General features: G+C 41.9%; 1 protein-coding gene across 1 annotated transcript in view; it reads left to right on the top strand.

Moving 5' to 3' along the window:
* Window positions 1–17,428, top strand: part of LOC113147785 (RIMS-binding protein 2-like) — a 49,763-nt gene that overhangs the window by 19,534 nt on the left and 12,801 nt on the right. Inside the window, exons 4-12 of the mRNA XM_026339014.1 lie at window positions 6,214–6,303; window positions 8,119–8,241; window positions 10,059–10,163; window positions 11,017–11,067; window positions 12,905–13,109; window positions 14,138–14,298; window positions 14,395–14,474; window positions 14,642–14,751; window positions 15,965–16,783. Of these exons, the coding sequence (XP_026194799.1) occupies window positions 6,214–6,303; window positions 8,119–8,241; window positions 10,059–10,163; window positions 11,017–11,067; window positions 12,905–13,109; window positions 14,138–14,298; window positions 14,395–14,474; window positions 14,642–14,751; window positions 15,965–16,783 (1,744 nt within the window). The remainder of the gene's footprint in view (window positions 1–6,213; window positions 6,304–8,118; window positions 8,242–10,058; window positions 10,164–11,016; window positions 11,068–12,904; window positions 13,110–14,137; window positions 14,299–14,394; window positions 14,475–14,641; window positions 14,752–15,964; window positions 16,784–17,428) is intronic.

A 17,428-nucleotide genomic window follows, 5' to 3' on the forward strand; every position in this document is an offset into this window, starting at 1 on the left:
CTCCGTACGCACACTCCCATGCCCTAATATTCCCCATAGGGCATGTGTATTCTCAAGAGAGGAAAATGTTTTCCTTGGAGGGCTCTCTGTGTACAGTACAGCTGGAGCATCTCTGCATATCATATAGAGTTCACAGTCAAAGTTCACATGAACACGTGCCCTCTCTTACATCCTCGTTCGCGACACATTGAGCAACATCTGTAGTTAAAATCTGAATTCAGCTTTTGCCTTAAATTTTGGAACCTGGGACATTTACCTAGATGGAAACATGAAAATAGTGTTGGATGTAAACCAAACTGTGGTCTTCATTGTACTGAGACACTGAGGATTGATAACTTTTGTAACCAAAAACAGGTTTCATCAGTATTCTTAATAACTTAATTTAAGCCCAGGATCCAACAGTGTAACAGCTGCTATGAGCCCATTCAAACCAACCAACTACAATATAACATGGAATGACAAAGGATCCACTGTTGAGCTAGTGTAATACCTCTGCATAAGACAAATTTAACTCTTTTAAAACTGGCTTTTCATGCCCTCTTCTGTTGCTTCACAATCCCTTCATCTTTTTAGGTTGATAAAAGCATTGATCTGATGTTGGTGACAAATCCATGACTTTCGTGCTGTGAGGCAGGAGCGCTAACCACTCCGCCACTGGGCCGCCCTTTATGTTAACTTGATTATTAGAATCACTGGTGATAAATCCTCTGATGTTTGAGTAATTGATTAATCATGGATTTTTTTTTTTTTCAGGGCTACTAAAGCTCAATTAGCACACTGTAATACTGCTTGAGAGGCGGATAGGCTGTAGCTATTTGGCAGTTTGCCTCTGAGCACCTGTGGAGACTCGGAAGCAAACACTGTATAAACTGTGTGTACGTCACACGCAAACAAGCACAGACATTACAGAAACTAGGCAGAGGTCGGGTGAGTAACAGGAGGAGCGATGAGCAGGGCTGAAGATGAGAGGTGACTGACGATGTGTGTTACATGGAGAAGTTAACCTCTCCTGACTGCGGCTCTGGCCTCTTGCAGCCTCTTCTCTGTCTTCTCCCTCCATGAAACTATGGATTGTATCATGCTGTGTGCGACATGGGCAGCGGCTGCACACGCATGCACACAAAAGCAAAACTCATAAGACAGTAATTTGCTCAAGAGAAGAGGTGAGGGTAAATCTAAACTGCATATCCCAGAAGACTCCTTATTTGTGCACACATTTGAGTCTTTGTACAGTCCATTCTGGATTAAATCTTGTACAATATGTTCTTTTACTAAGTACAAAAGACTGTTCTCTACAGTTATTCCTACTCTGTAAGAAGATTTTAGATGTGCATAAATTCTTCTCTGTCACACTGACCTGACGTAGAGTCTTCTGGGCTTGAGACATTAATATTAAACGTCTGCGACTGTGTAGACTGGGTTTTCATTCAAGCAGTATTTGATCCACATTATTAAATCTGCAGGAATGAGTCACATATTTTATATTCCAACAGTTTTTCAAACCTTTATTTACATATCCACTAGCAACAGGGGGTTCCCTCAAATGATTATACATTGTGGGAATTTGCAGTTTTAACACACAGTGTGTGTGTGTGTTTGTCATGGGATGTAATTCTTGCCACATGGATGCTTTTTAGGCAGTTTGTATCCTTAGGATTCAGATGAGAGGTCTGGAACATTGTGGCTGCAGAAGAGCTTAGGGCTAATGTATGCTTGGAGATGCTAGTCATGAAACCTGTTCAAGCTTGCATGCACGCAGGCACACCAACTCGAAAACGGCCTGTGGGTCTTAAGGGTGCGATATACGTTTGTGTGCTCGCACATAAATACACCATAATCAAAAGCAGATCAGTGGCTCATTGATATTTTATGAATGAATGAATGACACCTGCAGAGACACATCAGTGGCATAGGTTAAACATGTCATTCGTTCATGTTTGGAAACTGATCCAGCTATTATAAACAGTAGTTCATGTGTTAGATATGTTGTAAATCAGATGTATTGCACAGTATTAATAGCATTATAAACCACTGATCTCGACATGTTCCTGACACTCACTAAGGCCGGGAAAAATGATGTTTGGCTGAAGATCAAGCTGTGTGAAGCTGCATGTTCTGCAAACACCTACTAAGCCCTTCAGAGGACAAACCCTGTGTTATATATCACCTTTTGTGCTGCAGTGAAGGCCTTGCTAATGCTACACAATACAGCTCTAGATTGTCCCTCATTTTCATAAACAATTCCTCAAGTGGAGATATACAGTGCCTTAACAGCCTTAGGGTTAACCTTCAATCAAGCTATTATCCTTCAAGGTGTGTCCTCTTTTCAATGCTGTAGTAATGTAATACTGCTGTTAATCGGTTTACAATCTATAGTAAAGGATCATACTGACAATTGCAACACATTTTAAAATTCTGCAATATAGTATGACACCCCAGTCATTTATTGGTCTCTTCTCAGTATCATGGGCATCATAAAGTGCTTTAGATCCAGCACTATTAATATATCCCTGTACAAAGTAGTACTACAGCCACATGGTTCTGCAGTTGCTGTCATTTTCAAAGTGAACTTTGAGTCAGCTAATATAAATAGTCCCTGCTCAAATAAGCATTATCATACGATAAGGTAACATAAACATTCAGCCACAACATCTGTCTGCTGATTTTACTGCTCCAGAGCCGCTGCTAGTTAAAAACTCCACAGGGTACCGTTCCTTCTAAAAGCATACAAGGGAAAACCTTAATGCAGTTTGTGGGTCAGTCCATCTACTTAAAAAAAAAAAAAAAAGTTGGTGTAAAACCAACTCTTGTGCATTAGAGAATCATTTTGGATTCCTACTTTAAAAACAGAATATTTAGATCTACTTCAAATGTACATGTACTGTGTGGTAAATAAGGTTTAAATGTGGTACAACATGCAAAACCACAATTTGCTTTGTGGAGTTGTGGACAATCAAATTTCAAAAACCTTTGTCATGAACTCTAGTCTAACTCTCACATGCAGACATGGCGGGGAAGTGACTTTATACATATCTTCACATTATGTATAAAGTCATGCTAATGTTCTTTTTCTCCCACATTAATGGCAGCGTGGTACATGACTGTCTGTGTCTTTACTGGTGCTCGCTGTGGAGACAGCAGATGTCTTCAGTGTCTTTCTTGTCTTCCTGATTGTGTAGAACAAAGTGTTTCCAGTGTGACATGTGATTCATGATAATCCCCCTGGGAATTTAGGGGGAACAGTAGCAATCGTCCACCCACGTGAATCCCATTTAGATTTGGCTGTAGCCATCGTAGAAATCTCCGCACCCCTCCGTCTACTTCCTTAAATAAATTAAAACCCTGCATCACTGTGAAATCCAGCTTGTTCAGGATATAAAGCCTAGTAGAAGTAAATTTACTTTTGATTATACAAAGCTGTGTGAAGAGCGAGTGAAGAGACACTTCCCATTCATATTTAACCCAGTATGGATCAGTATGAATGCATTTGTAACCTCAACCTTAATCCGTAGGTCAAAAAATCCCAGTGGAGAAATAACTAGATCAGAATAAACATTTTTTTTTAATACTGACATCTTGTTGGCCTGATCAAACTAACTTCTTGCTCTGTAGCTGGGATAAGAGCAAAGGCAGCACTCATGGGGAAAAAGAAAAACATGATGCTGCAACTTTTTCAGACCCGCTGATGCAGTGATGCATGATGTTACAACAACCAGAGGCATTGCCTAAATGTAATATGTCATAATTGTGTTATTTATGGTACAACTCTGCTCCTTCCAGTGATTGCAAGCACTCGTAGTTTGTGTCAGATCAAATCAATAATGTGGTGTGAGGATGATTTTGACGAGGCCTTCTGGCAATGTTGTTTTGTTTTCAAACAAACAAATAATGATAGAATTACAGCTACGCTCCATAAATGCGTTTTTGAGAATTGCATCGAAGCATGTACCGCTGCTTGTGATGCAGACAGCTGTGTAGATGGAGATGAAGTCTCTCGTATGGATGCAAAGTAGGTTCTTGGATTGTGGGAGCTCAGTGAGAGCCTGGCCACAGTGAGCAGATTTAGGGCCAGCAGCTAAATTAGTGGGTTTGGAGACAGAGTGATAATCATGGCAGTGATGGAAGGGAAAGTGCATGCTGTTCCGCTCTCTGTGTGGGATATAGACAGAGAAACAAAAAAGAAGATGTCAGAGAAAATGTATTATTGGCGTTGCCGAGGCCTCTCTACCGAGCCTGTCTGCTTTTCTTTGCGCTCACATATGGATATCAAACTTCACAACCTCACACGGATTCACACATGCACACGCACGCACGCCACACTTTCAGTCGAACGCGGTTTTGCACAGATGTCCTTGGAGTGCTGTTAAATTCCCTGCTAAGTTGTTGTTGTTTTTTTTGTCCTTAAGAGAAGCCCCTAATTATCCTCGATATCGTCAAACCAGATTTCTCTGTTTATTTGTGCATATTGAAGGTTTAAATTGGCACGCCAACGTGTGTGTGCCCCATTGCTTTGCAGCATAGCACTGTGTTTACAAGATGTTACGGAGTGTTAAGCAGAGCTGTGAATTTGTGATTCACTGGAGGTGGGAGGAAGTGGAGAAGAAGACATAATTCCTGAGGCCCATAAAAAGAAGCCTCCGAAAGGTCATTCTTTGTTTCTTCCTTTTATTATCATACTTTGGCCTTTGTTCCAGTTATGTTCGCATCCTTTTCAGTCCCCACTCCACCTCTTTGTGGTGTCAACTACAGCGCTGAGGACAATTGCAGGCGACACTTCATGATGTGCCACATCTTCCTAATTAACAGTCAAAGGCTGAACAACAACAACCTCATTTCTGGCTGCTGCTGCTGCTGCAGCTAGGTGTGGTTCTGTACTCCGACTGCTCTGTAGTCTGCAGTGATGTGATGTGGCGACAGTGTTACACAATAAGAGCAGCAAGTGAACTCACTCACCAGTCTCTGTGTCTTCCTGTCCTTGTCTGTTCTCGATCTGTAGCTCGCTTTGATTGTGTCTTTCTCGCGCAGGGCTGGCTGTCTCTGTGCCTGTACACAGAGATGGATGAACCTCGCAGGGCCTTCATTTTGTCTGTTTTTCTCTCTCCGCCGCTTGGCTGGGCTTTATTGAGTTCTTTGATGTGTACTGATAAATCTGATCATAAACCTCGGAGCTGCATCCCTTCTCGTGCACAAGCTAATATACAATTTCTGCTTGAACAGATCAGCCTCAGAAAAGCTTATTACATGTGTGTATATTTACAAGTTAAGGGAGTTAAATTGCCTGTTAATATATTTATATATGGTGGCAGTAGCTTTGAAATAAATAAAACATTTTGAACCGAAACTCACACACAATCTTCTCCTGTGCACACACTGCTTTGTTTATAGACAAAGCTGAATAGACAGAAGGCTGTAATAAATTACCCACATATTAACGTCAGGATGCTGAGAGAAGAATGACAGTCAACAGTATGACCTCAGTGCCAGGATATGACCAGTTGCAGTGAAATCACTCCTGAAAGCTCAGAGCTGTGATAGGAGGAGAACATTGCCCTAGTTATGGTTTAGCACAATTATGTAATGCTTGAGTACCTGCAGCACCAGAGGCATGACAACTTCTGACTGTGAAGCTGGGTAGTGGAGAGCCCAGACAGGAAGTGCACACCTCATTTCTATCTTTTTATACCATGTGTGCAGCTTAATCTCATCTTGAGCTCACTGGGTTTTATGGTCATGTTCTCCTTTGCTAATTTAGCAGTGTGCAGCATTCCTTCTTATTTCCATTTCAAGCCTTTTTCCCACTTCCCATCGCTCTTTACCGCGATCCATGCATCCCAGCTTCCCTCAACCCTCCATCCCTCTCTCGTGTCCTCTTCCTTTCCTGTGCCCCCTCCTCTTTTATAGCTGTCCCCCTCCAATTCTAACACCAGATTCCAAATGGAGGGTGACAGTATGCAGCTGTGGGTTTTGTCCTCCAGACAGCATCTTAGAGAAAAGCTTAGTCACACGCACGCATACAGACGGAGGGAGGGATTGTCACTAACCTGAGTCTTTCATCTGTCGCTTACATAATAGTTTGCAGATAGAGTTCCACTGTGTGGATAGCATACGTGATGCATAAATGTCAGCCAAAAGTCTTTGCCACGAGGAAAATAATATATCATAATGTAGCAGCACACTAAGCTGTTGTTTATTTCTGTCTCTTTTTCCTTTCAGAGAGCAAAGCTCCATGCTGCCCTACAGGAGAAAAATCGCCTGAACCTTGAGCTGATCAAACACCACCTGAAGGCATCTAAGTATGAACAAGTAAGGCATTCACACAAGCCGTGTACAAGTAAATACTATTGCAGAGCCAAATACACAATGCTGATCAGCTAAGGCTCAATGGTACAAGCTGATTTTGTAGTACTATTTATATAGAGGCTTGACATCACAATGCCATATGAATGGCTACAACATTGATCATATGTTTGAATCTGTGATCCATCTCTACAGATCAATACACCTGCAGGTAACTGTGTTGTCATCATCACATGTTATCGTGTATTGGCTCTTCAGTGTGTTTAGGTTGCCTCTGCTGCCACAGGATGTATACGTGGCACGTTAAGGTTAAAACTCTAACATGTTGTTTGGCACGCCATTAAAATAGAAACATAAACCCGCCTTTGCTCTTTTCCCCTTCCTCTCACAGCATCTTCACCAGCCCAGTCAACCCTAGTCTCACACTCCACACATGCATACGTAAACATGCACACAGACCCAGACGGAGACACAGTGACAGTCTGTGATGGTAGGCGATTAGCTACTCTGGCGCTAATAGTGACTTTCGCAGAGGGGGCAGATTTGACAAGTGTCCAGGGACTCGGCTTTGGAGCTTGCGCTCCAGCGTGCCATGCAAAAAAGATGCCATCTGTGCACCGACAAGGTGAGCGCAGAGATGAAAAGGAAAGTGGGGCAAAAGCGTGTGCGCTCCCGCCAGATATTCAGTGTAAACGAGTGTGGCTGGCTTGCAAGGGCAGTCATGGTAAAGACAAGCTGAAGACGTTGGACTCTGCAAAGAGAGGGGGGGGGGTGAGGGAATGAAAGAGATGAGAAACAAGACAGAGGCGATATAATTAGAGAAAGTAATCACAGAGAATAAATTGCACTTTGAGTTTTGTCAGTCTCTAAGATAATTAACCATTATACAGTAAGTGTAAAATGATTTTTGGCCTCAACATGGAAATGGCAATAATATTTATTGCAGAGCTTGTGCTGCATTCACTGATCATGCTATTGTGTCCAGATTCTCCTGTAGTGAGTCAGGGTGCTGGGAATTACAGTAATATTGAAAGTGTTTCCAATTCTGAAGAAAGATTAAAGCCATTGTTTTATTGGTTAAATCCTTATCTTTAGGGAAGACACTGAAATACAATCACATGGGTTCATTACCAGAACACTGGTTTTAATGTTTGATTTAAATCCTTACTTACTTATTTACTTACAGTGTTTGTGTTTAGCTAATTCCATTCATCACATAAAGCAAATTTATTGGTAAGATTATTATAGTGTGCTTAGAAAACAATAATAACCATTGTGTTCTATGGTCCTGCCGCTTCCAACTCCAGCTGAAGTCATAAATTACTCTGCATGAATGAACTAATTTCCTTTGCAGCGGTCTAGTTTTGTGCACTTTGAGTAAGCGAGCTTATCTATTGTGCGCTTGTCTGTTTTGTTAATTAATGAGATGGTGGGCATATGAGTGAGGGAGGTTTCTGCTCGATCCTAGGAGGCTACCTTTGGAACCAGCTTAGCTTAAGGCATCTGACTGATGAGGGAACACAGTGCTCAAGTCAGCAGCTCTGTGTCATCAAGGCTAAACTGAAATGTGCTGATTAATTTTGCTTCAGACGGAGATCTCTCAATCAACAATTTAGTATGTAAAAAGAAGAACAACTGGAAGAACAAACTTCATAAAAATTGCAGCTTCTTTTCCCTTAGAATAAAAACTGAAATAGAAATGAAACAAGAAGCACGTTTAGGTGTGTTTTAAATTGGCTTCGGTAACCCTGTTGCACGTCCTTTCAAACTCTTCTTGCTCTCTTTATATGTTGTCTGCGTGGCCTCTTTCTGTCCACGTAGGTGCGATCAGACTATGACCAGCTGAGACAGAACTTTGCTGTAGTGAGCCAGGAGAGAGACGTGGCCCAGCAGCAGAGGAGCCAGCTGCAAGGCAAAGTGGAGAACCTGGAACAGGTTCTAAAGGTAAGACTGGATTTTTATGGATTACCACTAGAATTTAAACTGTGCGTCTGGGGAAACGTCTTCCACACCTCTGTGAATACCAAGCAAACGTGCTTATAAGTGAAATGTTACACACATCACTTATGCTGAGTGGACAAAGTTGAAAGTTTAACTCCAAAGGTCTAAGCCTTTTATCCTCTTTCCTGCCGAGTCATCACCACCAAATTTGCCCGTTTCTTTCTTTCTTTCTTTCTTTATTTTTCACAGGCCCACTCCTACTGTTCATTCAGTCCTTGTTCACTTCAGCGCTTGTGGTTTCAGCACATTTGGAGATTTGGAGTCTCCAGTCTCACTGAGTTAAAAATGTTTGTTTTCAAAGTAAACTTTAGAAGCAAAGCTACGCGGCGCACGAGTTGAAGTGTTATTGGTTTCATGTAGAGGCTCTTTTTTCCTTTTTTTCTGTTCTGGTCTGCCAATAGTAATCAGACACAGTCCTGCTGTGCTGTGAGAGGCACTCTCATTACAAATCCTCGCCTCCCCGCATCTCTTATCGATTGTCTGTTTGCCAGGATATTTGAGAGAGCAGTGTACCCAAATAAGAAAAACAGACCTGCTCTCCAATACAGCAAAGAACAATTTGTCACTTTCTCGTTGCGACTTGATCAAGAAGACAAAAAAGAAAAAAGAAAAACGATTTAAAAAGTAAATTACACACTGTGTTCGTCTAGACACACGACACACAAGACACATTGAATATGGCTGCACTGGCAGGCAGGAAACAAAAAATCTGAGCAAATTGAATTGATGGACAATGCACTTCAAGTCCAGGTGTCTGCTGAAAATCTAGGTGAGTCCTGCATGAATAACCAAGGGTTAAAAAAATAGTGTTCACTAAATGACAGCCTCTCAGCCAGCCCGGCTCTCTGCAGCTTAGAGCTTCTCCCCTGATTATGCAAAGCAGTGGCTGCCTACTCAGGACACCTCGAAGCCACTCCGGGAGGTAAAGAGGCTTTTCTTTTTTTTTTTTTTTTTTTTTTATTTCTTCAAGGGAGAGTGAACAGAAAGAGAAAAACGATGAATGTCGGAGCTTTTTAAGCTGCCTTTTCTTCTCAAGCCCACAAAAAACATTGCGCGGGCCTTAACTCTGTTTCTCCAAGACGTGGCAGCTGGTCGTGACTCGGCAGATAGATGCTGTGCAGTCATGACTCGGCTAATTTGGGAAAGTGTAGATTTGGGATCAGCGTGGGGGACCTCGTGTGGCAGCTTGGTCTGAGTCAGTTTTCTGTGTGCACTATGTCAGTTGAGATACGTGCGAATTAAGTAGTAAAAAGGGTTAGTTCAACACTGAACTTAACAACTTAGAGTTTGTTTGTTGTCTCTTACTCGACATATAGACACGAGGGCCACATTGATCTTCTCGTCTACCTTGTCGCATGAAAGCTAAAGAAACCACTTTGTTCCACCAATACTTTCATTTCATTGCATCATTTAATTATTTTTTTTTATCACGTCAGAACGAAAAATCTGCGGCTAATTGAGATTCAGGTAGATTGGGATGAATTTCCTCTGAGGCCTCTTGCCAGGGCGGCAGTCAGCCCACTGCAGAACATCTGAACATATCCTCCTTTCAGCAGCAGGGATAGCAACTGCAGCATTCTGATAACCATTCAGACTTTCAAGGTCTAGCTGTACTTTATCTGTCACGATCTGTGCATAAGGCCTGTAGCTGGGTGATTCTTTTGGGTATATTGTTAAAAAGCCATCTTTTAATGACGTCCTTTGGCATAAGCACGTCTTGTTCCTTTCCTTCCCTCTTCTCTTCATCTTTTTCTCTCCAGCATATGCACGAGGCTGTAGAGCTGAAGCAGCAGCTGCAGATAGAGCATGAGCAAGCCTTGGTGGCCCTTCACACCAAGCAGAAGGAGATCAATCAGCTGCAAAAGGTATGTCTACATTGATAAAGCCAAAAATAGAAAACAGCTTATTCCGAGCTTATTTTTTTTCATACTTGAGGCACAGCCTCGCTCCCTCGATGATTGTGCGAGGCAGTGATTGCGTGCCAAAACTTTGTGTCGACTTAGTGATGTGTCAGTAGCCAGTTTGTGCTAAATCACTGTCATTCAATCTCTGTCAGAGTGTCAGGAAACATGAAGACCCCCCAAACCTGTGCCCAAATCAGCAGATTCTATTAGAAATGCACTTTCAGCTGCAGTGCTTTTCAGATTGTTTAATCGCGTCATGAAGTCTTTGAAATCTCGTCTGGAAGACGTCACCTTTCTCAAATGTATGCACCTTGGGAACATCTCTCAGCGTGCAGACGTACATTTTTTTTTTTCTTCTAGGTGTTGTGTTCTGTCGGGTTGCTTTCAAGACCGGGGTGCATGTGTTCTTCCTCTGCTCAGAAAGCAGTTAAATAAAACTTCAAATATCACAGGGGACACTTGAACTGGAAGTGACTCTTGAATTACAAGTGCTTTTGATACTTTTATGGCTGTTCAGATAGTGAGGATGTTAAACTATCTGCATTAGTTTTTTATGTTTTTAAATAATCAAATTAAGTCACTGTGTGTATCTTCTATATCTGCTATAACTACTTGGACACTAACATACTCACATACTATAAATCAGTGTTCATCAGAAGTAGGTATCTGTTGAAGTACCAGCGCTGGGATCAACCAGTGAGACTTTGCCAGCGTATTAGGTTGACAGTATGTCAGCTGTGTGCTGTCTACTGTCCCTCTTGGCCTGTGATCACAGTGTCAGATGTCACTCCGGGTTTCTGTGTGTTCTCTACAGGCTTGGGTTCAAGCTGACCAAGAGCATGAAGAAGCAGTGCACCTGTTAGAGGTATGATAACATGAACAAACAGATGTTTAACCTGCTTTACTTCATTGTGGGCTTTGCTAAATATAGATTAGCTTCATTAAATAAGAGTTTTGCACAGATAAGTAAATGGCGTGGCATGTCAGGACAGAAACTAAGCCAAAAAGTCCAAGAAATACCCAAGAAACCTCCATTGTATGTAGTAACTATTGAGGTCTATAAGTCAAAAAGTGGTGGACAACCAGACCAACCCATCCACTATCTAAAAAGATATATAATTATTCAGTTCACTAGGTTCCTGCACCTCGCAACCACACAAAGGTGTTTTCCATTTATTATGTGCAAGTACTTGAGGTCACTAAATACCATCTGCTGACAAGAATGATAAAGGTGTGATGTCTTAACGGCTTCAACAAAACTAACAAGACTACAAAAAACAGACCTGAGGTGAAGTGTAATAATGAAACCTAGGTCATTTTATACAACACACCACCTCTTGCTAGGCACTTACTATTTTCAACAACCACGTCTTGGTAACACCAGTAGCAAGGCTCAAATTAGAAAAGTTTCCGGTTCGACGCAGCTTTTTCCTGTCCCATTTGCAGACTCACCCGTCCCATCAATCCTCCATCCAAGCTACCCATTGAATACCTTTATTAATTTCACTACCTTCGAATCACTGACCTGCTGCGTCTCATCACAGCCTTTAAGATGCTTGTCACTGGCTCATCTACTTGAAATTATTTTTTCATTTCACTCTAAATCCTTTTGTCACGACAATAAGATGTAGATTCCTATGAGTGCAGTTCAACTGAGGTTGACCTATCATCCATCTGAAGCAACTTAATACGATTTTACTTTGGCTCAGGCAAACATTGAGAAATTGAAAGTCCACTGTCAACAAGTTAGCTCTGTTCTTACAATGCTGCTGAATTCATTTATAGTCACACTCGGGCACGTGTGTACAAACACACGCTTTAGCAGGAAGACAAATATACAGTAGTTCACCTTTACAGTATTTTTTAGTTTTCTGTCCTCAGTACTTTTGAGTTGAACATACTTTGTATTTCTTTCTTTTTGTTCCTTTTCCTTTGTGTTCATCTTTTGTATATTTATCTGATCCAAAACATTTTATTCTTTTGCATTGCTTATCCTGTTTTATAGATTTTAAATCCTTTAATCCTTTTATTTCTTTAATATTTTCTTCTTTCTTTACGTTTTTCTGTTTCTCCTTCTCCCTTTTTTTTGTCTGAACAGACCAATAAGGACAAAATGTTTCAGGTATTTATTCCCCCGGCCCCCAGATTAGTCTCAGCTCCCTTCAGGTGTTTGTATGAATTCTCAACAAATCAATAGACCATTTGCAGCAGATTTGGAATCCATATGTACACTGAATAAGGTGTTGCTATGTTTTGTTCTCCACTGTGTGCCCATCGTGCACCCCTAACATCCTCAGCTTCCTCTGATATGTCAATGATATGATATCTTCATGTCTATACTGGTAAAGTTTTTAATCCTCTTAAGTCTCCACTGCTCAGGCTTTGGTATCAGTGCTCAGCAGTGTTATCAGCAGAAGTGCAGATGACTCTACACTTCATATGCTTTGATTAGACTGCAGTGGTTTCAATATAACATCCTGCTATAAGATCAGTAATACTCTTTAGGGATCGTTGCCTAATTGGTTTTAAGTTCGATCAGCCTTAACAGATAAAAAGTTGACTATTCCTCAAAACTCTATCTGTACAACTACATATAATGAAGTGCACCCTGTGCTTTTTGTGTGTTAAAGTATATTTTTCCTCATATTTCCTCTTTATCTTTTTTATCTTTTATGTCTTTTCCTCCACCTTGTGTATCACAGGTCAACATTTGTGACCTGGAGCAGCAATGCAGGTCACAGAGTGAACACTTGCACCAGCTGTCCAAAGAGCTGCTGAATTTCCGTTCGCAATCAGATACTGCAGACATCCTCAAAATTAACTCCACCTGTATATCTCAGATCCTCATTTCACCAGACGGGAAACTCCCACAAGTCATTGCTGGATTTGAAGCCCAGCCTGAGACAGGTGAGTCAGCAGCAGCCACACGTTTGAGTTGCGTGCAAATAAAAATTGTGTTACATATTTTATTTTTGAGATCTTCGATCTTTGTCGATGTTGGTGATAATAAAACCATTAGCAGTGTATTTATTTTGATAATATTGATTGTTTAATTAGAATAATGAATAATTTTCTTAGTAGTGAGTGTGACTTTATCTATTTCAATAGAGTAAGTAAATGATACAAAGACTATACAGTTAAATAGTCCACTACCAGTGTAGTTAGCTATTTTAAAAAATGTATGTGGTCCAGACCCTGAAGATAAAACAACTGACCAAATTATGTGTGATCAAAAGGCTTATGATCAGTATGACATGAATCTGAGTGATCTAGTCCCCACACGGGCCACATAACAGCTGGATCAGCTCACTCCTGACCAGAGGTGGACACCATTACGGTGATACTGCTTATTCATGATCAGCCGAATTGATCGCAGGCCTGATGTATGACGAGTGTGGTTTAACACATTAGTATTCTAACGACACCAAATGCAACCTGCAGTGCCAGCAGATACAGCCAAATCAGCGATGTAGATTTATACAGTCTGGCACAGACCACAGGTCTTTGAAGTGCTGGAAATCCTGTTTTATCTTTCTCCTCACTTGAAACGGACGAGGGACTCGCTGATGCTTTTGTGCTAATGCATAACATTAGTTACTCACGAACCACAAGAAGCCAGGGATGCAGTGCTGTGTTGTTGAATTACTTTAATTTCCTCAAGGAATTCAACTGTTGTCACTCTTAACGCGACTGTTTTCTTTTTTGTATTTGCTTCATATTTCAAATATGTTTTTTCTCCTGAGAACCTCAGTGATATTAAAGACAAATGCATCACAGACCTGTGGTGCTGATCGAGGTGGAATAGCCTATGCCACAAATACTGTTTGCTGTACTTTTGATTCAACAGGAGATCAATAACTGTGTAATGAGCAGTGTAAGGGTGCAGAAGGGACGACAGTTACTCTTTATTTTCTATGGAAATCAATGTCTCCCAGGCGATGAGAGTGCAGCACACACTCCACTTCTGATCTCCCAGTTCCTACCCTGCACACCACAGACTGGAGACAGAGACCGGCCAGCAGGAGAACTGTCTGTCAAACCCAGCACCGTGACAACAGACCACCCCAGCAGCCTTCGACGGCTGACCCCATCAGAGGTGGTATCACTAAATTTCATCACCTATTGCTGAATATTATGTATGAGTTTCACATATGAATGTAGATCACGTTTATTTTTGGTTCTCAATGTTTAGATGGAGGATGATGCCATCTCATCACCCAGGTCCAAGCCTCGCTACACAGGCCAGGTCCGCCTTTGCACTGCCCGCTACAGGTGATGACACTGGCTTCAAGTCTGTTTGGTAGCATAATCTTTGAATTGGATTTGTGTAATGGTGTAATACTAACAAGCAACTTTTAACTTTGTTTATAATAACATCTACACATTCTGCTGCAGTTGTGAAAACTAAAAAAGTGAAATCTTCACATTTCTTGTTTCAGTTATAACCCCTATGATGGACCAAATGAGCATCCTGAAGCAGAACTTCCTCTTGTGGCAGGAAAGTACTTGTACGTGTATGGAGACATGGATGATGATGGCTTCTATGAAGGTGAGAAGAAGTGCTTAGAGCGCCTTTATGCTGCTTCTCCTTCACCCATTTGCGCACAGAAGCACACACACACACACACACTCATACACCGGTGGCAGCTGACCTGACTCACCAGAGGCAACTTGGCATTCAGTGCCTGGCATTTAGACATAGGACAGGAGGAGCTGGGAATTAAACCACCAAACCACACCTTTGTGGTTCTTATAGCCTACTTGTAGACACTCCAGTGTAAACTTTTTTTTAACTGGTGATTGGAGTGATTTTCTTGTATAATCTCTTAAGAATTATGAAGGCTTCTCCATCAGAGGCAATCCTAATCCGCTCAGCCAGCAATTCTGCTGCCACAGACACAGTAGTACTCAGCTGCAGTGATTCATTAGCTGTGGGCGGTGAGATTGCATGGCATCGTGGAGGAGCCTTGTATTTACCACGCGGGAGGAAGACTCAGGCCTCAGACCAAGCTGTTGCCAAGATGAGATCTTGGTCCCTTTTAGCTTGATGACTAATCCAGCAGGGCTCAGCTTAATCATCATCACACACAAACAACACAAACAACACAAACAACACAAACACACACACACACACACACACACACACACACACACTAGTCTTAAGGTCTCCCAGGCTTGGCCTCTGTGGAAAAAGGGATTGAAGGACAAGATGATAGTGAGCTTGACAAACTTCTTCCCGCTGGGTAAAGAAACTACAGAGGAAATCTGAGTTCTACATTGGAAATCTTTTTTTCTGCATTGACCACAACTTCTACACGCTCTGGGGTGTTCCTGGAAATGTTCAAAAGCAGTGAACTTAAGTTCAAGTTCCTTAAAAAAACTGTTTGCTCACTTCTATGTTTACCGGAGAGACTGTAAAAGATAGCATCAGAGAACCAGTGCTAAATCTTACATCTTAGGGAATAGCACATACTGTATGTTTATGTATCTCCCACCTCTCACTCTCTGACTCATCACCACCTCGAAGGCAAATAGCTTTCACTGATGATTATGTGTATTCATGTCACTGCTTTCCTATTGTCTCTTTTAGGGAGCCATTAGTGAAGTCTAATTTTAACATGGGCAGCAGGCGTCACAGTGGGACTGTTGTGCTTTCAAATGGAGACAGTTTTTAGAATAGCATTTTCCAGTAGCTGGCATTAAGGTAAAAAGTAGAGTTATTTATTTCTGTATTTGCCTGTCTACTTCTTCCCTTGTTGCAGGGGAACTGCTGGATGGCCAGCGAGGACTAGTACCTTCTAACTTTGTGGAGTTTGTCCAGGACAAGGAAAAACTAGCAATTCAGCCTGGCGAGGGAGGAGATGACCTGGGACCACTAGACCATACACCCCTGGCCTTGATGACGGTTGATGGAGGTACATCCCAGGATGGCCTTTTGGGCTCAGCTAATGCCTTGGTTCCCTGTAGCAATGGAACAGGGGGTCCCCTGGACCCTGAGGACCTGGCAGAAGATGTTGTGCCTTATCCCCGAAAGATTACCTTGATCAAGCAGCTGGCACGAAGCGTCATCGTGGCCTGGGAGCCTCCACTGGTGCCTTTGGGCTGGGGGAACATCTCTGGCTACAACGTGTTAATAGATGGGGAACTTCGTGCCAGTATACAGTATGGCGGCCGGACCAAGTGTTTGCTAGAGAAGCTGGACCTGGATGGTTGCGTTCATCGTGTGTCTGTGCAGTGTGTTACGGATCGGGGCTTATCAGATGAGCTGCGCTGCACCTTGCTGGTGGGGGCCAACGTAGTGGTGGCGCCCTGCGGTCTGCGGGTGGATGACATCCAGCGTGACACTGCTGAGCTCTTGTGGTTGCCCAGCAACAGCAACTATGGTCACACTGTGTTCTTGGATGGAGTCGAGCATGCGGTGGTAAAGCCGGGAAGGTACAGACTCCGCTTCCTCAACCTAAAGCCTCTGACAGTATATAAAGTAACGGTGGTAGCACAGCCACACCAGGTGCCATGGCAACTGCCTCTGGAGCAGAGAGAGAGGAAAGAAGCTGGTGTGGAGTTCTGCACTCAGGCTGCAGGTCAGAAAAATGACTTCTATACATATCAAGAAGACTTGCACAACATTATAGAGATAATATATAATAGTCAGTGTTTTTGTAAGCTTGATTTTACAAGTTTAAAGCAAAACCATTATAATGTCAGTTTTATCATAATGCAACATAGTGCCATATCATCTTTAGATCAATGTATTTTATTGTGCTTTAGAAGAGTATGATAACCACAATGCCTTACAATTCCATTGTTGGGTATTATATTTTGTCTAGGTCCAGCACCATATTGCAGAACAGGTCAGAATAAAACATCAGTTGTGGGCTGGGTTTCTGATTTATCTTAGTCCTTAATGATCTGTTTCCACTGAACACCAGTGGGCACAGTTGTCATTAGTGCTATGATACATTTGGAAGAGGGTTATACTCATGAAACTCCGAATGATTGTGGCACATTGTTCAAAATGAACAATTAGTTAAGGGCTCTGGGCAAAATCGCATTTTTCTGTGATTGAAAAGATTTTCATTTATCTTTTATATTTTATGTACGTACTAAAATTTAAACACACATATTTTTTTCAAACAAATTCAAATGCAGTTTTTGCCCAAGTTCATTCACTGCACAGCCCACATCACTAATTAGAGGACAGCCAAGCATCACAAGTTATGATCAGT

This window comes from Anabas testudineus, chromosome 22 (genome assembly GCF_900324465.2).
Source record: "Anabas testudineus chromosome 22, fAnaTes1.2, whole genome shotgun sequence".
In the NCBI taxonomy this organism is placed as follows: Eukaryota; Metazoa; Chordata; class Actinopteri; order Anabantiformes; family Anabantidae; genus Anabas; species Anabas testudineus.